At 39.0% G+C, this 25,130-nt stretch overlaps 1 protein-coding gene across 4 annotated transcripts in view; it reads right to left on the reverse strand.

Moving 5' to 3' along the window:
* Positions 1 to 25,130, reverse strand: part of PRKACB (protein kinase cAMP-activated catalytic subunit beta) — a 121,420-nt gene that overhangs the window by 35,342 nt on the left and 60,948 nt on the right. Inside the window, exon 1 of one of the 4 annotated variants that reach the window (XM_048860847.2) lies at positions 23,197 to 23,452. The exons of 2 other annotated variants lie outside the window; for them this stretch is intronic. In XM_048860847.2, coding sequence (XP_048716804.1) covers positions 23,197 to 23,383 — 187 coding nt within the window. In that variant the 5' untranslated portion in view covers positions 23,384 to 23,452. Of the gene's footprint in view, positions 1 to 18,538; positions 18,848 to 23,196; positions 23,453 to 25,130 lie in introns of those variants that run through there. One more of the 4 variants, XM_048860849.2, reaches the window with a different exon arrangement.

Raw genomic sequence — 25,130 nt, forward strand, 5'->3', positions numbered from 1 at the left:
TGAGCAATGTTTAAAGCAGCGGTGCCCAACTTTATTATGCAGGAGGGCCATGTTAACCTAAGCATAACCTTGTGTGGGGCAAACAGATTCTACATATTTTAACAAGATTTAAAGTCACCTATATTGATTTATATTTTAAGTTCAACTTGTTTTGTATGTATTTAGAGAGGCTGTTTCTAAGTTCAGTATTGTCTATTTATACATTAGTGTAAACTAAAATTATGTAAACATGATGACAAAACGTTAAAGAATCGGCTATTAGTATGTTGTGTTGAAACCAGCCACGGGCCTTATGAAATGCTCTGGTGGACAGTGTACAGCTCAGAGGCTGTAGGTTTGGCATCCCTGTTTAAAAGGAAGCATAATCAGTACTCACTAATTATTCAATAATCCCTAACTTCATTTCTCTCCCAGAATGTTAGTTTAAAAGAACCCAGCAATGAGAGTGGTGAGGAATACACATTATCCCTGGCTTTAGGAATCATGGAAATAGGAACACAATAGTCAGTAACTAGAAAACAAGTTTTGTATGAAGAAATTATGTTAATCAGTGTTAGAGCAAACTAAAATTAAATATTTTAGTGAGTGATCCGTAAAATATTTAGCACATCCACCCTGAAGGGGGGAAATATAAATCATTCCTTTTGCCTTTGAAGCCTAATCTCATTTAAGGAGAGTAATGGGTAGGCCTTCCCATGGCATGAAATTCCTCCTTACTACAAGAGGAACTATGAACATCTGATTTCACACCTCATTGTCTTTGACCCAGTAGGGAAAGAAGAATAAGGCAATCACTTTTTGACCAAGTTTTATAAACCTAACTTTGAATTACATTCAAGTAACCTGAAAAAATATTTCAAGTTAATAAAGACAAGAAAGCAAAACAAATACTTCAGGTTTTGTTTTTTTTTGTTTTTTTTTGTTTTGAGTAGTTGGAAGGACACCAAAATGTGTGGCGTATGTAGCATTATTACGTAAAGCGCTTCACCCCTTTACTTCAGAGCAGACACAAAAAATTAACAAAATTTTATGTTTTGTTATTCCTCACTGAATCATATTCTTTCATGGACATTGTTGGCCTCATTAAATATCTCCAGGGCATCTATCATTGTCTGTGTAAAACATATATATTATATATATATATATATATATATATATTTAAAATTCCTCCATATTTAATTTCACAGAGAATTTATGAACTAGAGCATTTTACAAGTAACCATCCCTTTCTACGCTATTCTAATTATGGAATAAAACATTCTAAATATTAAAAAAAAATAGCATACTGGAGAGAGAGTGTCAAGTTGCTTGAAACATGAGAAAAAATGCTGTTCAGTCCTAGAACTCCAAGAGGCAACAGGAGTTCTTCTTCCATATAAATCCTCTTCCTTTATCCTACCTCACTTTTCATCTGCTCTCTTCAGAGGCAACGACGAGAATAGCTTCTTTAAACAAAGTTTCTAAATCCCACTTATTTATCCTTTAAATATGCATACTATAAACCTGAAAAGTTATAATATGTTACAATTAACTGAAAAAAAAAGCCCCTACCATAAAAACATCTGGAGATAAAATTTTCAAAAGCACCTCAGTGACTTAGGAGCCTAAGACTATATCTACCCTACAGACGTCTATGTCGGTCAGGAAAGTGAAGAGAGGTGATCCCTTACCAACATGCTCACAAAGGCCCCTACTGTAAATGTAGCTATACCAGCAAAGCTGTGCTTTTACCAGTATAGCTTGTTTAGCTCATGGCAGTTGATTTTACTAGACTGGTAAAGAGCACAACTTTTGAGTATTGCTGCGTCTATACTAGTAGCGTTTTGCCAGCATAGTATACTGATATTCCTACACTGGTAAAGCACTTCTAGTGTAGACATAGCCTAGGTCCCATTTTCCAGCCCTACCAAGACTCCTAAGCCCCAGTAAAACTCAAATGATTGTCAGTGTGACTTAACCACTTAAATGTCAAAGAAACTTTGGAAAATGGGAGTTAGGCACTTTTGAAAATTTCAACCCTGGTCTCAGAACACCAACACATGCATTTAAGTTTTGTAGGTATTGTTTTTTAAATACATAAGCAACATTCATGTTAATGAGTTGATACCAGTGGCCAGTACCAGGAAAATATCATACAAAAATCACTTTTTGGAGTGCCAAGCTGTGACAAAACCATGTAAAATGACAGATTTATCAAATGACGACTTCCAAGTTTCCCTCAAGTGCACATTTTAGCCATTTTTCAATGTAATGATTGGACTTGTTTGGTTTTTTAATCTTCATTGTTTTTATAACATAGTCTGTGACTTTGGGCTCTAATGAAAGAATGAGCATACCAAAGGTCTCTATACGTTCACCAAGGGTTTGCAGGAACATTCACCCACACAGATGAGATGATCAGAGAGGAAAGAAAGAGAAAAAAAGGTTTTATGCATTTCCACAACAAACACATAGAGAAAACAAATTAATTCCAACCTGCCCCTCTAACCCCCCAAAGAATAGACTCCAGAGAGAACCAGTCTTCCCCCACATAGAGAAAATGGATCATGCTATATCACAGAATGTTTGAGTAGAAGGTACTAAAGCAAAACACACAAAAAACACAACACAACTCACACAGCTAAATGCTCTTATCTAGGAAGAGAAAGGTTGCATTAAAAAGTGAAAGTGAAAAGTCACAGAAATAAGCTGTTTGCAAAATTTCTGAGGCGATCAAGTGTTTTTCTTTAAATTAGTCAATCCCAACCCAATTATATAACAAATAAATAATAATAAATAAAAACTAGATGTATTGCATTATGTTGGATTAACTACTGTAATCTTCTGGAAATCGCGAAGGGGGGGTAGGAGGGAGGTTTGCCTTCCTCTGCAGCCCAGGGAACAAGTCACTTGCAGGTTTAAACCAATATTAATAGTGGATTCTCTGTAACTTGAAGTCTTTAAATCTTGATTTGAGGACTTCAGTAACTCAGCCAGAGGTTGTGGTCTATAGGCGAGGTTCTGTGTCCTGCAATGTGCAGTAGGTCACATGATGATCATGATGGTCCCTTTTGATCTTAAAGCGTATGATTTTTTTCTGCCCTTTACCTTGTTCTAAAGACTGTTTATATGAGCAGTACAGCGGGTGTTGGCTAGCACAGAAATAGAAGGCAATATCACCAAAATAATTCACAATAAAAATTTCAGTCTCATTATCGTACAATAGAGCAAACTCCTTCAAAACACCGATTTGCACGAGTGAACCTAATTTAAGGTGTGTGTGTGTGTGTGTGTGTGTGTGTGTGTGTGTGTGTGTGTGTGAGAGAGAGAGAGAGAGAGAGAGAGAGAGAGAGAGACTGATTTTCAGCTGCACTGTAATAATTTAAGAATATTATATGTGCTGTTTGATATACAAAGTTAATTCAATAGCACGATTGTCAGGAAATGCACTCAGGAAGCTGGGGAGGTAGATCCTAATATACAGTTTCCCAACACTTTGTAGACAATGATATTCATTTTGATGTTCATGCTTGACCAACTGCAGAGTTCACCTAAAATGGGTTTGGACTAGCAGGGCTAACAAATGCCTGGGAAGTGAGAACAATGAATGACACAATTTATTGGGAACAGACTGAGACCCAGGCCCCCCCAGAGGTTAAGTGTCTGAGATAAGCTAGGCCTACCTAAGACTTTATGTAAGACAAATGTGTGCAAATCCTTTTGGGGTTTTTAAAAATCCTTTTTCTCTTGTGCTATGCTTTTTTCCTCCTGTTAAGATTAAACAATATTCTGTTTTAAGGAGACAATTTGGGTCACTGTATTCACTGCTGGTCACAAGCTCCTGAAGGGAAAAACTGAAGATCCTGAGCCAAGTCAGGCCTGCTGGAGTAAGCACGATGAATACACAGAGTACTACATCCTAGGACCTGGTGTAAGAGTGGAGGAATCGTGGGGATCCCACTCAGAGAGATGAAGGCACGAGGTCTCACACATTGGGGGTGCACTCAGACACTACAGCTAGTACTGAACCATGACCATTTGAATTACTCTGCCTTTCTTCCCCTGCCTCACCCACATGAACACTTTGAGAAATATGTATTTGTTTTTCTCAAGTATAACCCACCCACTCCCACAAGCCAACAAGCCAGACATTTGGTGGTGGGTGGGGAGGGGAAATCTATGGATAGGGTTGCAAAATGGAAAGAAAGCAAAAATTAAACGGATCAAAACTAAATACTGAGCACTACTATGAACACCCCATCTGCTGTGCTAAATGCCAGTTTCTGCTTGGCATTTAGCATGCCCTTTATCAAACACACAATTTAATTTCAATTCCCGGGACTATGATATAATCATTTAAAATCTGTAAAGATAATCAGTGTCATAAAATGAAATATTCTATGAAATCTCTACTCTCCAACTACTGACACAATATACAAACATGTACAGAGGCTAATCTTGTTTCAGAAAACAACATATTTACTTAGTTCATTCTGTGAGAAACACCAATCGCTTAGTTTTATTGCCTGAGAGCTAACCTTTATACAGATAAATATGAATGTTTTATGAGTGAAACATGGTACAGTAACAACTGGAAGAGTGGTATGGTCTAAATATAGGACTGGAATTCTCCGGAGTTCTAAGTCCACTTCTTACACCCACTCACGCTGTGGTCTTGACCAAGTCATAATCTCACTATTTCAGTCTTCCCTCTATGAAATGGGCATACTTCGAAAACTCATGTGGCTGAAGTGTGGATTTGTTAATCCCTGTAAAAGTCTTTGGAGATGAAAACAGACGTAAGTGCTAAATATTAGGATGTCTCCCAGGAGATGAATTAGCTTTTCAATTAAACTTCTCTAAATAGAAACCAAACTCAATTGACAAAAACCTCAATAAAAGCAAATATCTGAGTTTTGACAATGTGAAAGATAGTTGGTAAAAATTAAAAACCAATGTCAGATTGGTGCATGGTATGGGCAAGTTAGTCAGCTCATGAAAGAAAGCTCTGTGGCTTCTAGAGTTTTGGTCAGGGTCTTCCGTGGTGGTCTTTTCTTGAAAGTCTCCAAAATTTTCATGGGTGGCTAGAAAGAAGTGATACACACATGGTGGTTTCCTAAAGGAAAAACTTCTGCTTACATACTGCCATTTTGAAGCCAGTAAATTATTTTATTTTAAAAGTAAGAGTTTTAGGCAAACCTGTACATGAAGAACACTAGACTGAGAACTACTTAGCAAACCATAAATCATGCTCTTTTAGCTATGTAAACCTGTAGATTTCCTAGTCCCATTAGGATAGACTTCCTTAAATTAGTGGGTTAGCACTCAAGCACCATGGTGATGGGTTCAATTTAAATACAGTACTTAAATCACATCTTGAAAATTAAAATGTACAAGACACCTTGTCAAGGTTCCTTCCCCACTCTGAACTCAAGGGTACAGATGTGGGGACCTGCATGAAAACCTCCTAAGCTTACTTTTACCAGCTTAGGTTAAAACTTCCCCAAGGTACAAACTATTTTACCCTTTGCCCTTGGACTTCCACTACCACCACCAGAAGTTTATCTGGGTTTATTGGGAAAACATTGTTTGGAAACGTCTTTCCCCCCAAAATCCTCCCAACCCTTGCATCCCACTTCCTGGGGAAGGTTTGATAAAAATCCTCACCAATTTGCATAGGTGACCACAGACCCAAACCCTTGGATCTTAAAACAATGAAAAAAGCATTCAGTTCTTGAAAAGAAACATTTTAATAGAAGAATCAGTAAAAAGAATCACCTCTGTAAAATCAGGATGGTAAATATCTTACAGGGTAATTAGATTCAAAACACAGAGAATCCCTCTAGGCAAAACCTTAAGTTACAAAAAAGACACACAGACAGAAATATTCATTCTATTCAGCACAACTTAATTTCTCAGCCATTTGAAGAAATCATAATCTAACGCATATCTAGCTAGATTACTTACTAAATTCTAAGACTCCATTCCTGTTCTGTCCCCAGCAAAAGCATCACACAGACAGACACAGACCCTTTGTTTTTCTCCCTCTTCCCAGCTTTTGAAAGTATCTTGTCTCCTCATTGGTCATTTTGGTGAGGTGCCAGCGAAGTTATCCTAGCTTCTTAACCCTTTACAGGTGAAAGGATTTTTCCTCTGGCCAGGAGGGATTTTAAAGGTGTTTACCCTTCCCTTTATATTTATGACACACCTACTATTCATAAATTGATATGAAAGATGTGCAGGGGTCATACCAGCAAGCTCCTTAGACAATACCATTGTAAGAACTACAGAATTCACTCCAGGCTGCTAGGAAGGGATGCTAGGGTTTCACAAGTATGTTTCCCTGAGAACCTTGCTAGTGAATTCTGTCTTCTGTATCAACTTGGGTCTTTTGAGTGCCTCAAATTTGAAGCCCTCCTTAATTCCAAGATTTGACTGCCAGAAATAGTCCCGCCCATTGCTCCTGTACCCCAGTTCTTTTTTTGGGGGGAGGGGGAGTCTCTCTCTCTCATGAATACTTCAGTCTCTGCCTTTCCTAGAGTTAAGATTTTCCAAGCTCTAGTGCTCAGCTCCCCCAAGCAGCAACAGACTGAAAATGACATTCTGGTAAGTTTCAGTGCTGCCCACAAGATTTTGAAATAGCAGCAGCGAAATTAGCCACAGTATTGTTTTAATTTTATGCAGTTACTGCTTGAAAAAACTACAAGCAATAGCAGGGCTCTGTGGCTATCTATAGTCTCAGAAAGACAGCTAGCTCTGCATCAGTTCAGCATTTTAAATTAAGATCTTCACAACGACGGATATCTCTTCACTGCAGAGTTAACCCAGGCCAGCCTAGCACGGGTGAAGCATCCTCAATGCAAATCTTACTCATGCTAGGCCTGCATAAATGCCTCCACAATAGTGCTGTATTAAAAGAGTCTTCTGGGTTCTCCCAGTCCCATGGTTTTCCCAGTCCATGAAACTGTGCCACTAAGTATTAATCTGCAGGTTTTGCTCTCTCTCCTGCCTAGCATGGTGCTGAAGGCTGTGGCTGTGATGTGAGAACAATACTTAAAGTAAATAAATTTCCAATAACTTCCAACTGGAGTTTTGAAGGTGAAAGCAAAAAGCATTTGGCAGCAAGAACTTTTAATTAAAATGTCATTGAGTAATTCAGTCTGCAGACCACAAAGTGTTTTGAAGGGCACCCAAATGACTTCTCTGCCTGTTTCTTTCCTGTCCAAGAATACTTCACTGCATATAACTAATAGTAAAGGCATAGCGATATTAACTAATCTAATTACACCATTCTGAACAACCTCAGATGGAGGCAGAGGGCTATGGCAGAGAGTAAGAAGCAGAAGGAGAAAATGTAGGAGAAAAATATGAGGAACAGAGAAGGAGAGGGAGGCAGGATACAGTGATGAAGTAAGGGGGAAAGGAGAATATAATGGCAGCTGCTGCACCCAAGGGGTAGATAGTGGTAATTGGAACCTCTTCAATTTGGGTGCTCCACACATTTAGGAATGAATTTGAAGCTGCAATGTACACAAATTGAGGAAAGCAACTTTCACCTAAAGGCCCAAAATCAGAAGGCAGACAATTTGTTTTTCTTTAAATGGTCTCATTCATGAGTTTAAACTCTTGGCCTTGACAATACTATAACCAAGTCTGTGTTTGAACCTCAGGCAGTTACACAGTTGTTAAAGGGCTCTTGTTAGAGAACCCAACTATTTTCAACAGTTATGGCCGTAACTCTATAAGCAGCAATTTCTTTTTAAGATTCAGTTCAAACAATGCAGAAGTGTAACACTCACCTCCCTAGTTTTCGGGTACGGAATTGCAATAGAGTCTTGTATGAGAAGTTGGACAGACTTCTAAACCTAATAGCAGGGTAGGTACTGTTTCTATAGCAACCATGGAATGAAAAGCTCTTTTACTGAATTTTAAACGGGGGATGTTTGGAGATTCTTGCATAAAGAGGAAAGGGTAAATTATACTTTCTTCTCCATTCCATTATGACTTCTACAGCCAGATTGACTTTTTCTTTGATTCTTCCATCCTAGCAGGAGTAGTGAGCTCAAATATACTTCCAATTGTGATTACTGATCATTACCCCTTTATTATTAATCTAATCTCTTTAGAATATATAATAGTGACCCTCAAAATGAAAGAGGCAGTGATGCTGAAAAGGTTAAATGTTAATGTTAATAACAGAGTGGAACAGTACAATACAATGTGGAACTGATTTTGGGCCCTTCCAGGGAGGCAGAACCAAACACAAATTAGCTAATGCTGAATAGGCCTGAAGCAAGAAATGTAAAACCCTGGACTTAAAAATTCAAGAAATGAACTTTTCTGTATATGCAACATCAACTCATATGACCACAGAGACAACCAAGACTTGTACCTGCTTTGCTTTAAGAGAAGTTTGTTGTACACTTCAGTATGTTTTAATCATTACCCTTAATAAAAAAGTTTAAATTTAAATACATTACAAATGAACAATTAAGATGAAAGAGTGATTATTTTCTGCAGTTCTAACATTATAAAGGATCTAAAACTAAAAACATTAATACTTCAAACAGGATGCATATACTTTATCAAAGATTAAAAAGTCAAATCTAAAAGAAATCATATTGGTCACTTAATCCTAGGTTTAAAAAAAGAAGGCATTCATAATCTAAAATGTTGCAACTAGCCCAGAATATTGAGAGTTGAAGATTTCCTGTGGGAAATGACTCTCATCAGTTTTCACAACTTTCCCACCTAGCTTTATATCAATTCTCTTGACATCTCAAACCCTTGTTTCTACAATGCAGGTACATTTTGTAGTGGTGCCCTGGAAACAGTGGCTATTTTTTTGGCTAGGTGATCTCTCTTGGGTGGAAGTTGTTTAAACTGCCTGCCTATCCCAGATATATATGAATACACAACAAGCCAATCAGGTTTTCTAGTACAGACCATAATATTTAGCAGATAAAATGTATACACAAATTAAATTACACTTCTACTTATTTGAGCCATCCATCCCTCAAAATTTCCCACACCAAAAGATGTGGGCCAACCCAATCTTTTTCTTTTCTAGACACTGTACCATCCTGGCTCTGTACTAAGGGCTAGACTGTCTCTTAAAAATACAGAAATTAAAGAAATTGCTTGGAGGACTTGTTGGCCTGCTGTCACACAGACCATTATTTAAGGTTACTGTATTAGAGAACATGTGTAAAGACCTGCAGGTAGTTGATCTGTGCATGTCACTCACTGATTAACTTCCTGCAAGGAGGTGACATTTCTATCCCACTTCTAACACAGTACACTACATACAGTCCAAATTTACACCCTTCTTGGGATTTATTTTACTGTTAACATAAACAGAGAGAAAAACTTCAGCCAGAGCTTGCTTTAGAACTTGCTTGTTTCTAGGGTTGCTCCTTGGGAAAACCCCTCTCCCCCAACCCATAGATACCTCTGCCTCAGATAAACACAAACTCTCATATCTGACTTCAAGCTAACAGGACACGTCTGGTCTGGCTACCAGGGTAAATCAGTATAGTAGCTCTGCATCTCTATGTAGGGATTCAGCAATTCACATTATGCCCGAATGCTGAAATAACCCTTGTGGAGTGTACTTTTAATCTTTAAAGGAAATGGTTGCCTACAGTAACAAATTGAGAAGTATTAGCGGTCCATTTATAGCCCTTAAATAGCACAGAGACTCTGACTTCCTGGAGAAGGAAGTCGTGTAAATAAACAAATTTTCACATTTCTATGCACATCAAGTACACACCACAATTTTTCTTCGTCTACTTGAGAAAGGGGTAGGCAGAAACTAGATAAGGCTACTTATTATATTGTATTGATAATAGAGCAACTACTTTAGAGAGAGAAATAGGATAAAGCCATAGTATGAGACTATCCTGACAAGAGGAAAGGCATGAGTTGAACAGAAAAGAACTGGAAGCTCACATGCTATCCTGCTAGAAATGTCGGCTGCAAGAAAAATGATCTTGGAAGTGAAAAATAAATAAGAATTGAGTTAACCAGTTTTTACGATCCAAATTAACTGCTGGAGATTCAAGGGGATATAACATGGTGTCTAATGCAGAAGACTGCTCTAAAGAATCTGAATAATAAGAGACAGGAAACTACAGTTATGCACTGTAGCAGTACAAGTACAGTAGTTACCCACACACTTAGGGTACGTCTACATGGGGATAAAAAGCCCATGGCTAGCTTGAGTCAGCGAACTCAGGCTTGTGAGGTTTGGGCGCTGGGCTGAAAAACTGCTGTCTAGACATTCAGGCTTAGGCAGGAGCCCTGGGACCCTGCAAGGGTGGAGGGTCCAAGAGTTTGGACTGGAGCCCAAGTCCAAATGTCTATACAGCAATTTTTAGCCCAGCAGCCTGAGCCCTGCGAGATCGAATTAGCTGACCCATGCCAGTAGTGGCCGTACTGTGCGGCTTTTATACCCATATAGACATACCCTTAAGGAAATGAAGGCAAAGAATTCATAAAAACAACCCGGCTCAGGTAAAAACTGTAAGCTGGAGGAAACAACTCTTTTGATGGAGAATATTTAAGACATGCACCAGTGATTGGTTAATCCCTACGCTTTACAAGAAGGCCACAGAAGTACCCTTCTTTCTAGAAAACAACACCAACTTTGTTTAATGTAACCATTTTCTCTCTCAGACTCCAGACTAAATGCCTTCTTTTGAAGGCAAGATTCTTTGCTATATGGCTGCATAATAGGAGGACATGAATCTGACAACTGCCATTCATACATCTCTGAGCTACAACCTTCTGAGTCATTCTGTGGGGTGACCAAACAGGTTTTATTTTTTAAATCTATTTATTTGCACTTTCTTCAAAGCATTTCACATGAGGAGTCAGGGAAAAACATGTACCAGATTCAACATCTAAGGAAATATCCTATGCCATCATCAGTGAGTACAGATTTATTTGTGATTTTTCCCAACCAGATTACCAAAGGGAGATAGGCATTTATCCCAGAAAAATTCCAAGGAAGATGCCAGTTCTTGCATCTGCACCACTCTGGAGTCATCTCATTGTCTACACTCTTTTCAATGACAGAAATAGTAGATACTTCCTAGAGTCCCTCAGAGCACCAAGATGAGCCAATATCCAACAGGAAGATATATAACTGACAAACAAATCCTTACGATTACCAGCTCTACAGGTTCTGAGATGTACTCTACCACACCCTTTACTGCCCATGATATTGTCCTCTTAGTGATCCAGACTTCCTTAGCAAGTCAGCTAGATAGGGGATTACACTAAATACCTCCTTTTGGATAGCTCCTAACTACTAAGGTTAACCTTTGAAGATCTGAGGTATGATAGCCAAGTACAAGTTGGGGAGAGAAGCAAGTGTAAATACTGGGTTTCCTGCAGAGAATTTCAGTATCTGATGACTGGGAACCCTGACACCTGTGTAATCTCCTTAGCTGACTGCTCCTAGCATGCACTTGAGAGTTCATCTTGAATCCTACAGCATATGTTTTGATTCAGCTATTTTATGTCCAATAGCAGATAGGTGCACCAAATTTGTCAAAACATGACTTGTCTGGAACTGACCCCTTGTCTGGAACTGACGGTAATGAAGTACTCAGCAACCTCCAGAAACAGCTATCCGAAAAGGGACACAAAACAAACAACTATCCTGGATGCACAAAGGACAATCAGGAATTCTATTAAATAACCTTGGTTTAATATTGAAATAACCATTTATCCAACATGATCAATGCCCGAGCTAGCTGTTAAATTTGGTATGTTTCTTCCCTGTAGGGGAGCATCTGAGAGAAGGAGAAGTTGTCAGAATAAGCATTTGCCTAGTTTTGGGGGTTTTTATCTCAGTAAAGGTGCCAAATGACTGTCCAATCTTCCAAAAAGAATAGCTAGGAACATGAATTTAGAATGTTTTACAAGTTTTGAAATAGAAAAGTTATGCTTAGAACCCTACCAAATTCATGGTCATGAAAAACACGTCACAGACCGTGAAATCTCGTCTCCCCCCATGAAATCTAGGCTTTTGTGTGCTTTTACCCTGTATTATACAGATTTCACAGATGAGACCAGTATTTTGCAAATTGGGGGGTCCTGACCTAAAAGGGAGTGGCTGGGGGGGTTAAAAGGTTATTTGGGGGGGGGGTCGCAGTATTTCCACCCTTATTTCTGTGCACTCTTCAGATTTGGGCAGCTGGAGAGTGACAGTGGCTGGCTGGGTGCCCAGCTCTGAAGGCAGTGCCCACCAGCAGCAGCGCAGAATAACAGTGGTGATACCGTATCATTCAGAACTGGGTGCCCAGAGCATGGAGGTTGCTGATTGAGGACCCAGCTCTGCAGGCAGCAGCACAGAAGTAAGGCTGGTAATACCACACCATGCCATCCTGACTTCTGCGCTGCTGGTGGCAGCAGCTCTGCCCTCAGAGTGGGGCTCCCAGCCAGCAGCCGCCACTCTCCAGCTGCCCAGCTCTGAAGGCAGCGCTGCCACCAGCAGCAGCGCAGAAGTAAGGTGAGCAGTACCGCAACTCCCCCCCCAACAATAACCTTGTGACCCCCTCCCCCCATGACTCCTTTTTTGGATCCAGATCCTTACAATTACAACACCCTGAAATTTCAGATTTAAATAGCTGAAATCATGAAATTTACAATTTTTAAAATGCTATGGCAGTGAAATTGACCAAAATGGACTGTGAATTTGGTAGAGGCCTAGTTATGCTGTTTCAACTATCCTACTCACTAAAAGTGACATTCACTTGATTTGGTCTTCACCAAGCACTGCTCTCTCTCCTCCAATCTCTGTTACTGCGTTCCCGCTGCCCATCATGCTGTCATTCAGCCTTCTTGTGATTTCTCATCTGCTCACAGCCCTCTCTTCTCTGCCTTCTCTTCCACTGATTTGGCTGTTGACTCTCTCCATACCTCATTCTTCTTCAGCCTTGACTCTTTGCCCCCTCTCCCATAGCAAGGTCCATCCTGCCACCCCTCAGCCCTGGTTCACCCCCAAAACCCACGTTTTTTGCTCCTCTTCTCATGCTGCAAAACGTGTCTGGTGAAAATCCATGACCAGACTGACTCCCTATACTACAAATTCATTCTTTCCTCCTTCTCTTCTTCTATCTTCTTAGCTAAAGAACTTTCTCTAACTTAACTGAAACCCATGTCCTCCATCTCAGCTGTCTTTACACCTTTCACTCACTCCTCAAACCCTCCCCACTTCTTCTTCCAGCCTTCTGCTTCTCTCCACACAGGATCTCACCAAGAGAAAACTGACAAAATACAATGTGACCTTGCCCCTCCCCTTGGCTCACCTTCTGTTTGATTAAAAAAGAGAAACAAAAGAAATAGTATTTTTCAATACACTTCATACAAGAACTGTAGTGCAATCTTCTTATAGTGACAGTGAAATTTACAAATATACATTTCAGAGTAGCAGCCGTGTTAGTCTGTATCCATAAAAAGAAAAGGAGTACTTGTGGCACCTTAGACACGAACAAATTTATTAGAGCATAAGCTTTTGTGAGCTACGGATGCATCTGATGAAGTGAGCTGTAGCTCACGAAAGCTTATGCTCTAATAAATTTGTTCGTCTCTAAGGTGCCATAAGTACTCCTTTTCTTTTTACAAACGTAGAATTTTTATTATATAACTGCACTCAGAAACAAAACAGTTTAAAACTTTAGTGTCTACAAGTCCACTCAGTCCCACTTCTTCTTCAGCCAATCACGAAGACAAACAAGTATGTTTACATTTACAGGAGATAATGCTGCATGCTTATTTACAATGTCACCTGAAAGTGAGAACAGGCATTCGCATGGCACTGTTGTAGTCAGTGTTGCAAGGTATTTATATGCCAGATACGCTAAACATTCGTTTGCCCCTTCATGCTTTGACTTACAGATTGCACTCTCTTTTCTTTATCTTTTTACAGTGCAAATATTTGTAATTAATAATAATAATATAAAGTGAGCACTGTACACCTTGTATTATGGGTTGTAATTGAAATCAATATATTTGAAAATGTAGAAAAACATCCAAAAATATTTATAATAAATTTAAATTGGTACTCTATTATTGTTTAACAGTGTGATAAAACTGCAATTAATCACAGTTTTTTAAATCTTGTGATTAATAATTGTTAATTTTTTTAATAGTTTGACAGCCGTACCTTAAACTTAAGTTAACTGCCTTGTGTGGGCATGGGTTGAAGCAAGAGCGCTGTTAGTGCTGGAACTAGTAACGGGAAGCGGAGCGACGTGGCCCCAACCCGCCAGCTCCCAGCTACGGCGCTCCGCTTCCCGCTGCAGGTGACTGCGGAACCTTTCCCAACCCCCCCGCAGCAACACGGCTGGGGCAGGGTCAAGGAAAGCGGAGCGAGTTGGGGCCACGTTGCTCCGCTTCCCGTCACAGGTAAGTGCGGGGGGCATCCTTTCCCCAACCTCCCCACACTCACCGGCGGCGGGAAGTGGAGCGCTGCGGCTTGGAGGTGGCAGAGTGGAACGGGCTGGGGCCACGTTGCTCCGCTTCCTGCCGCTGCCAGTGAGTGGCTTTCTGTGGTGTGGGGTGTAGATGGGGTCAGAGCAGTCAGGGGACAGAGGGGTTGGGGAGGGGGTGGAGTCCTCGGGGTGATTAGGGACGGGGGTCTCTGGAGAGGGTGGTCAGGGAACAAGGAACGGGGGGGGGGGCAAAGCAAGTTCGATATAACACGGTCTCACCTATAACATGGTGAGATTTTTTTGTCTCCCGAGGACCGCGTTATATCAGGGTATAGGTGTAGTTAAGTTCAAAACAGACTGCGAAAAGTTACAAACGGATCTCATGATACTGGGTGCCTGGGCAACCAAATGGGAGATGCAATTCAATGTTGATAAATGCAAAGTAATGCATACTGGAAAACATAATCCAACTATACATACAAAACGGTGGGGTCTAAATTAGCTGTTTCCAAGATCTCTTTCTTATCACTGCAGATAGTTCTCTGAAAACATCCTCTCAATTTATGGTGGCAGTCAAAAAAGTTAGGAACCATAAGGAAAGAGACAGATAATAAGACAGAAAATATTACACCACTACATTGATGGTATGCCCACACCTTGAATACTGCATGCCATCCTAGAAGCCCCATCTCAAAAAAGATATATGAGAATTTGAAAAAGTACAGAGAAGGACAACAAAAATTATTAGGGCTATGGAACAACTTCTGTATGAGGAAAAATTGAGACTTGGACTGTTCAGTTTGGTGAAGAGATGACTAAGGAGGGATATGAGAGAGATCTATAATCATAAATGGCGTGGAGAAAGTGAATAAGGAAGTGTTATTTACCCCTTCACATAACACAAGAACCAGGAGTCACTCAATTAAATTAATTATCAGCAGGTTTAAAACAGATAAAAAGGAAGTACTTCTTCACACAATGCACAGTCAACCTGTGGAACTCATTGCCAGAGGATGTTGTGAAGGCCAAACTATGAGTGGGTTCAAAAAAGAATTTGATAATTTCATGGAGGCTAAGTCCATCAACGGCTATTAACCAAGATAGTCATCTATGCAACCCCATGCTCTGGGTGTTTTAAGCCTTTGAGTGCCAAAAACTTGTAGTGGACAGCAGGATATGGATCACTCCACAATTGACCTGTTCTGTTTATTCCCTCTAAAGCATCAGGCATTGGCCATTGTTGGAAGATAGGATACTGGACTAGATGGTCATTAGTCTGACCCAGTTTGGCCATTCTTATGTTAACTCAGCACAGGCAATTTCACATATAATTACGAGGACCACATGGTACTGATCAGACTCAGCAAGTATGTCTTCACATGTGCACATGCAGTGTTCTGAAATCTGGCCTTATGTTTCAATATTTTGTCTGTTGTAAAAAAACCGTTATGCCAATAGAGAGCTGGCAACAAAGCATTTCATTTCAGGGAAGTTGCCCAGAAAACAAACAATGTTACAAAGAGAAAAGGAGTACTTGTGGCACCTTAGAGACTAACCAATTTATTTGAGCATGAGCTTTCGTGAGCTCACGAAAGCTCATGCTCAAATAAATTGGTTAGTCTCTAAGGTGCCACAAGTACTCCTTTTCTTTTTGTGAATACAGACTAACACGGCTGTTACTCTGAAATGTTACAAAGAGTATTGTGACAAAGTTCCTGTTCTACCTTGGTGGGTCTTGCGCTTATTGGCGGATTTGCTTGCCTTAGAGCTTCACGGCAGCCCTCAGCTTGGCTGTTTTTCTGAACCCACAGTCCAGGTCGACTCCTCCTGTGTCTGACCAGGAGTTGGGAGGATTTGGGGGGAACCCAGGCCCGCCCTCTACTCCGGGTTCCAGCCCAGGGCCCTGTGGAATGCAGCTGTCTAGAGTGCCTCCTGGAACAGCTGTTGACGGCTACAACTCCCTGGGCTACTTCCCCATGGCCTCCTCCAAACACCTTCTTTATCCTCACCATAGGACCTTCCTGCTGGTGTTTGATAATGCTTGTACACCTCAGTCCTCCAACAGTCCGCGTTCTCACTCTCAGCTCCTAGTGCCTCTTGTTCCCAGCTCCTCACACATACACACACACACACCACAAACTGAAGTGAGCTCCTTTTTAAAGCCCAGGTGCCCTGATTAGCCTGCTTTAATTGATTCTAGCAGCTTCTTGATTGGCTGCGGGTGTTCTAATCAGCTTGTCTTAATTGTCTCCAGAAGGTTCCTGATTGTTCTGGAACCTTCCCTGTTACCTTACTCAGGGAAAAGGGACCTACTTAGCCTGGGGCTAGTATATCTGCCCTCTATTACTCTCCTGTAGCCATCTGGCCTGACCCGTCACAGTATCTAAACTAAGTTATATCTGTCAGGCATGCTGTAACTTCACCTGTCTTTCCCATATCCTGTGTCATCTACGTGGGATAAATCTCAGCAGTAATAGTACTCTGAATACAGTAGAACCTCAGAGTTACGAACATCAGAGTTATGAACCACACACCTCATTTGGAACCAGAAGTACGCAGTCAGGCAACAGCAGAGACAAAAAAAGAAAAAAAAAAGGGAAATACAGTACGGTACTGTGTTAAATGTAAACTATTAAAAAATAAAGTGAAAGCAGCATTTTTTTCTGCATAGTAAAGTTTCAAAGCTGTATTACGTCATTGTTCAGTTGTAAACTTTTGAAAGAATAAGCAAAACATTTTGTTCAGAGTTACAAACATTTCAGAGTTATGAACAACCTTCATTCCCCAGGTGTTCATAACTCTTAGGTTCTACTGTAATCTCAATTTGTGGAGTAAATAAAATACTTTTTTTTAAAAAAGGTAAATTTAAAGAAAAAGCTCTAGTAAGAAATAGATTATTTAAAACTTTCTCCATTTTGTAAACAACTTTCAAAACAAATTATTTTTCAGAAATAAAATGGTGTGTATTTTTGGTTTATATATTTTGATTCAACTTTTACTGATATGTCAATATGGAATAGACTGCTTCACAAATCTTTATCTCAATTTACATTTATATAAAGCAGTGGTTCCCAAACTTGTTCCGCCACTTGTGCAGGGAAAGCCCCTGGCAGGCCGGGCCGGTTTGTTTACCTGCCGCGTCTGCAGGTGTGGCCGCGGTTCACTGCTCCAGGCCAATGGGAGCTGCTGGAAGCGGCACGGCCAAGGGACATACTGGCTGCCGTTTCCAGCAGCTCCCATTGGCCTGGAGCAGTGAACCGCAGCCACTGGGAGCCGTGATCGACCGAACCTGCGGATGCGGCAGGTAAACAAACCGGCCCGGCCCGCCAGGGGGCTTTCCCTGCACAAGCGGCAGAACAAGTTTGGGAACCACTGATATAAAGGATAATTAGCAATATTAGCAATCACCAGGTTTTTGGTAAACAAATATCTGCCTGATTAATTTACTAGGTCTGTTGTAATTCTAAGTGCCAAATACCTTGATTTAAGTGAGACTCTCCTTCCCTCCATGAATGACCTCAACAATTCTGCTATCCCACCATTTAGACAGAATAAAAGCTATAGCAGAACAAGTTTGTTCATGGAATTCAGTAGTAAAAGACTAAAAATGTCCAGAATTCGAAAATTATAACAAAAATTTTAGAAGGCTCTCCAGTTTGAAGTACTGCTTTGCATACATTCACATAAAATTATAACAGAACAACTTAATGAAGTATACCAAAGGAAATGATAAGATTTAAATAAAGTGATTTAATTCAGGATCACATTACAAATTCCTCATCTGAAATCTGATGCCTTCTATTTACTGATTTGGAATAAGATTATTTCTAATAAGGAACCTTTAGCAATATTAAAATTTAAAATATTAATTAAATCTCTATTATGAAAAGCAAAAAAGATACATCCTCATGTTTGATACAAAACATAAACCTTTATGATTTGTCATTTTTTATTACTCATACTGACTCAATTATGAAAAAAGCTTAATATATTAATTTATTTACTGTTGAATATGTGGGAAAGATTGAGGAACAGGGTAGATTTTTTCCATATCGTAAAGACAGTATTATTAAATAAAAACAGACTGTAGTGTCATAGGTAATAAAAAGACTTACCATTCATGTTGAAAAGCTAGCTTTCAGAAACATATTGCTCATAATATTAATCCAACATTTGAGGAACGTTTGTTTATCTCTAGAAATACAAGAACTGATCCAGTAAAAAACACACACACACACACACACACACACACACTCTAACACACTGTAATAGATAGCACACAAAAATCCAGAAATCTTGTCTTCCTTAAGAACTCCTTGAGATGTGAAACAACTATCAAATACAAAATACCAGGAGTAAACACCAGATCAATGTTCAGGATGTGGATGCTTAATCTTGCTCATTAAACTACTTATTTTCTATCCAGCATTACCTCTACATGTCTAAAGCAACTGAAAATGGCAGGGGGAAAAAGCATTAAAAAACAGGATGTTTTAAGATGTTCTCAATTCTATCAAGCACTGGTTGTTTCCATGGCAACTTTAGACCAGAATTATCTGTTGAGTTCTACCCAACCAGTAGTTACTCTAAAGCTTTAATCAATCTACACAATGTACACCTTTATATTTAAGATTTAACATTTCTCCCCACACAGTTACCATTTATCCTGCTGAAGCTCTATTGTGTTTTTTCAAAGGTTTACAAGACATTCTACGTTAATACATATAACTTCTTTTAAACATATTTAGTGTCATGCTGAATCAGCAACCTAAATTAAATTCTCCCCACTATTAATCACCCATACACTCACATTTTAATGAGAATTCCAGTACTCACCTATACTAAAACAATGTAATGTTAGTGACTCTTCTAATGAGTTATGTTATCAAGATTGCTAATGTCATCTCATTTTTCATATTTTGGGAAAATGGAAGGTAGTGTGAGTAATGGAGGTAGGTGATTTGGAGACTGGGATTTGCAGCATTAAGACATATCTTAACCACTCTTATTTCCACATTAAAAAAATAGAGTACTTGCTCAACTGATCATGTTAAATTTATCTGAAACTGAAATATAGAATTCTGAATACTAAAAAAATATTAATTTGGTCCTGAAGGTTTTACAACATTATGAAGGTTTTACAACATTATAAATGTTGGCTAATGGCCAGTTTAAATTATTCAAACACATGTGCACTCTGTCAATTTTTCCCCATAAAATTAAAGCTGTGCACTATGAAGAATCAAATTTCCTCTCACAAGAATCTAAAAATGACACAAAATAATCTCATACACCTTCTGAGGATCCAAAGACACTTTTAGAAACATTTTACCTATTTTACAGATTGAGAAACTGAAACACAGAGAGGACAAATGATTTGCTCAAGGTCAAACACTGAGTCAGTGGCAGAGCCAGGAAGAGAACCCAGGGTTCAGAATATATACCCTATTACCTTACTCATACCACTAAACCACAAGCCTAGATAACTAATGGCACTAAAAAACCACAAAGAAGCAACTTCCTCTTTCAGTGCAGTAGTTGCATCAGAAAGTGCTTTACAAAAGAGGTACAACAAAGAAACAGAGCATTCAGGACATTCCATTATAGCAGAGGGTGTTATATTAACTAAATGTACTTTTAAATTGATGCCACTTCAGTACTTAATATATTTAGAAGGATTCTCTTGTTCATGTTTCTTTCTAGAATTATAGAGTATATTTGCTTGGGAGAGTTCAGGAACATATTACCAGGATTGCAGCATTTGATGTCACCTCAACAGTTAATAAGAACACTACAAGTGCAGAGACACAGATAGGAGGACATTTACGAACATTTTAAAATCCCTTTATCAAAAAATTACGGTATGCTGCTTATTTAGATAAGTGCTTATCAATAAACTTAAATTTTATGCTACATTATTCCAGAACATGAAGGAAAGCTATTATGCAGCCATATATGATCAAGACTACTCCTCTTCTACTTTCTGTTGTACTCTGTGAAAGCACAAAGAAAGAGTCAAATATTTTTAGTATTTTCTTCTCAATAGGAAAAGCAAGACAATTTCCCACTCGGGGTAGACAAGCATTCTGTCTACACCACAGCATTCACTGTTCCTATCACCCTTAAAGCCATGATAGTAGTGAATTAAGAGTCCTAAATTTACCATATAGACACAAACCCATGTATGACTGGGTTTTATTCTTTGTCTACAAATGATCTAAACCGAGAGCAAAGATTTAGAGTTAATATCTGCACATTTCAACTTAAAATGAGACACATATATCCATGACTGCTCGGCTACTAGTTCACAAACTTTGCTGATACAAAAATGCTACAACCAACATGCATAATTATCGCTTAAAATAGTACTTTAAGAACAAGCACTGGTTCACTATGTATATCATCAACAGACATGACATTCCATTTCCTCTTCAAACAAGTCATGCAATCAAGCTTGCCCTAAAATAGAGAGAAAGAGGCTTGTATGCAAACAGGCCCCAGTTTGTGAAGACAGTAGGTCAATACCGTTTTTTCATTTTATTAAACAAATGAATAAATGACAGTGCTGTGGTATTTTTCAAGTAGTGTTCTCAACATTATAATCATTTACTGGAAGCTTGAAATAGTGTCTGATGAAATGTATTCTCTCCCTCTTGTGAATATACACTAGTATGGAGTGGTACAGACATGTTTAGGGATCCTAGGGCTCAGTGGTTCATTAGGTTGGTAGTTTCTATTCAGAGTTTCTCTCCCTCAAAACTCATTCTTCTATCAACAGGATTTCGTATTAAGTTATTTTTAGAGTATCTGACTGTGCCACGTACATTAATGAATTAAGCCTCACAACACAGGCGAGAAGAAAAGGAGTACTTGTGGCACCTTAGAGACTAACAAATTTGTTTGAGCATAAGCTTTCGTGAGCTACAGCTCAATATGCTCAAATAAATTTGTTAGTCTCTAAGGTGCCACAAGTACTCCTTTTCTTTTTGCGAATACAGACTAACACGGCTGCTACTCTGAACACAGGCAAGTTAAGTGACTTGCTACGGTTCCCACAGAGAGCTTATGGCACAACCAAGAATGGAATCCCTATCTCCCAATTCCCATTCTTGTGCCTTTATGACAAAGCTAGCCCTCCATCTCAAAGTGTCAGACGTTTGGCCCATCCAAAACATGTGGATCTCAGGGAGAGAACAGAATCAAGGACCATCAATATCAAGGTCCTATGCTTCCATTCTGCCTTCCTTGATCCACAGCAGCATGGTTCTGACAGAGCAATACTGAGAGGGCCTACCCCAATGACTGTGGAACAACAGTGAATTCCACATCACAGAGAAGAAACCTGTTAAGTTACCTGTAAAGAAAAAAAAATTAGTTTGTGCGCCTTTTTTTACTTTTTATGTATAAAGATGAGCTGAAAAGTTTTAGGTATCTGAGGTCATGCCACTTCTCTCCACCCTCACAACTCCAATCCTCTTGCCTGCCTCCCCACAAAACTAGTATGTCTCTCCCCACCTGAGCTGGGAGATCTTGATTTAATTTATCTTCACTAAGGGCATTAACAACTTTCTGGTTTCCATATTTATCTTCCATTTTCCATCTTTTGAGATTAGGGCCATTCCTAATCATATACACTCAAATTCAAATTCACAGTAGGCACATGTGTTAACTTGGCCTTTTCCCCATGATAATACAATACTGTGACATGAGCACATTTTGCTAAGGCCTATTACTTTCAGTAGTAAAAATTGCTTGTGGTATTCTAACCCATTGCTGTATCCAAATTCATGTACGAAATTAATACAAGTTATACTTAAAAAACAAATTTAAGATAATACATAATTTACTATATAATAAGTTGTTCTAAAAATAGGAAATGGAGATACCGTGATACTTGACTTAGACTGTGAAAGACCTGGTACCTCTCAACTCCACTCACCCAAACATATGGTTGCAAAAGGTATGGATACAAATTCCTAAATAAACTGTTTGTTTTAAAGTGGAGTATGTACAGAGCAGTGATGACTATTTTGATCTCAATAACTTTATTAATGGTTGCCTAGAATTATGAACTGTATATTTTGTGTGATTTAGAAAATAACGGGGGGAGAGGATGCACCTGCTTGAGCCATATTTCTGATCAAGCATGTTTTATGCAATACAAATAAGTTTACCCCTTTCTCTCCCACAAATTAAGAATATTATAAAATCAAAATTATGGATAACTAATGTTATAAATCAAAGTTATTACACTGAATTAATTTGAAATAGTAAACCATAAACGTCTGCTCTAGTTTTAGTGTTCAAACTCTCACCATAAAATGGATTTTGAAATATCCATTAAAAATAAAAGGACACTATAAATATTAAATAAAAGCCATGTAATTAAGGACCTAATCAGCATAACATAATAGCCAACCTTCCAAAGTTTACGACAAGGAAAACCAATAATTTAAAAACAAGTAAACTAACTATTATTGCTAAAACTAGCAAATTTAGATCTGAAATACTGGGAAGAAAAGTTCACAAAAATACATAAATTAAGTTAACATTTGCCTAACAAAAAGGAAAGCAAACTCACAAGTGAAACTCTGTTACCAGACACCAAGTCCTTGTGGAAGAGTATCAGATTTCCACCTGCATGTTCTTTAAACCAATACTTTGTATTATACTACAAAAAGGCTGATAGAATATACTCTAGTTTGTCTATTTACAATATAAAGTCTTTTAATTAACATACAAACTGAATCTCGAGTACCTACAGAACACTTACTTGATCTGTCCCACAGGGCAGCAAGTTCGGAGAAATGATGGCTCTCATTTTCCAGAGCCACTTTCTGTTCTTGTAAAGCACCCTTAGAGTGCCTATGAAAAAGTCTGTTAGCAAACCCTTCAAGTCTCTGCAAAGCTGTGGATGTCCCTGTGCACTGGTTACAAGGTAACTCCCGCTGTGCAGCCATCTACATACATTGATAATTTACTTTAAAAAAAACAAAAACAAAAATCTAAAAAGGAGCTAAAACAACTTACACAGAAGCTAAGAGCTATGCTTGTGTCACACTTCCTGAATGCAGTGTTTTCTAACCACTACTGCTGTTCTACTTCCTGTTAATATAAAACAGCACATTATGGTGTTTTTCTTAGCAAAACTCTTTTGTATCAGCTAAAGATGGTGATTAGAAGAGCTGTAATATTTGTCTTAAACTCTCAGTTTAACAACTTTTTTCATATAAAAACACATAACAAGTTAATGAAAATATACAACAGCATGTGATATAAAGTGGAGGAAAGAATCAGAAGCCAGATAAAATTAAAATAATAGTTGCCATAAACATACATAAACTAAAGGAATTACTGGAAAAAGGCAAATGACTAGTTCTACACATCCTTCCCTCAAGACAGTTTTAGTACTACTGTAATTACATTATAACATTATAGGTAGTTAATTAAATTATGGTGTCCCTACATTTTCTACAACAGTATAATTTTCTAAGCGAGGAGGTTAACTTGTTAAAACAAATGATGGTTTATACTAAACAAAAATGAACAAAGTCACCACTTTTTTCCTTTTACATTTAGGAAACCAGAATGGAGTAAGATACAGAATAGTTCTTGTGTACGTAAGAACAAGAAGCCAGATTCTGCCAACCATACTCATGCTGAGTTTTACCTTGCCCCAAATCTCTATCAACAAGTCAATGGGGCCACTTGCTGAGTAAGGTATTACCCAGTGACAGTACTGGGGCAGATCCCAGCCCTTAGTAAAGAAATATATGCATTTTCCAGCCATCCAAGAAGAAAAACAGAAGGCAATGGAAAGACTTAATTAGCCTGAAACTTTATACACTTAATATATCTGGGAATACCAGGCAATAAGTTGTACTGTGCAGGTCACAGTTCTTTTCTTAGTCATTTCCACCTATTTTGGAGGGCTGCTATCGGTCTCCCCCCACCACCCCAAACACACCTGGTCCCAGCCAACCTGTTGCTGGGACCCTATCGCTCTCCCCTCTATGAGAATTCAGGGGACTGTAAAAGGAGGGTGGGGGGATTGGTTCCACACTGTAACCCTTCTATAACACATACCTGCACTGGACATCTGCCACTTTTTTTAAGTTACTAAGCTGCAACACTTTGACCAAAACTCCCTGCCTACCCTACCAGGTCCTGACCTGCTGTGGGGAAAGCAAAAACAAGAAAAAACTACACCACCCCACCTTGGCCAATCGGGCATTGGGGGAAAAATTCCTTCCTAGCCCCTAAGAAAAAGGTGATTAGTATAATGGCCACAGTAGATCATGAAGAACAAATCCACTCCTACTCTAATTCCATTGGTGGGAGAGCAGGTGCTAACCAGCTCAACTGCAGTGAGAGAAGGCTTCCCCAGAACTGCCAGGGGTATAAATATTTCCCCCTCTCCTGGAAGGGCAGTGGTCAATACCTTCTATTGGACCAACTTCTGTTGGTGAAAGAGACAAACTTTCATGTACAGAGAGCTCTTCTTCGGGTCTGTGAAAGGTACTCCAAGCATCACAGCAAAATGCAAGATGGAACAGACAGTTTAGCATAAGTAGCTCGCACATATTCTAAGGCAGTGGTTTCTCAACCTTTTCAGACTACTCTCTCTCTTTCAGGAAGCTGATTTGTCTGGTGTACTCCACATTTCACCTCACTTAAAAACTACTTGCCTACAAAATCAAACCTAAA

This window comes from Caretta caretta, chromosome 8 (assembly GCF_965140235.1).
Source record: "Caretta caretta isolate rCarCar2 chromosome 8, rCarCar1.hap1, whole genome shotgun sequence".
In the NCBI taxonomy this organism is placed as follows: domain Eukaryota; kingdom Metazoa; phylum Chordata; order Testudines; family Cheloniidae; genus Caretta; species Caretta caretta.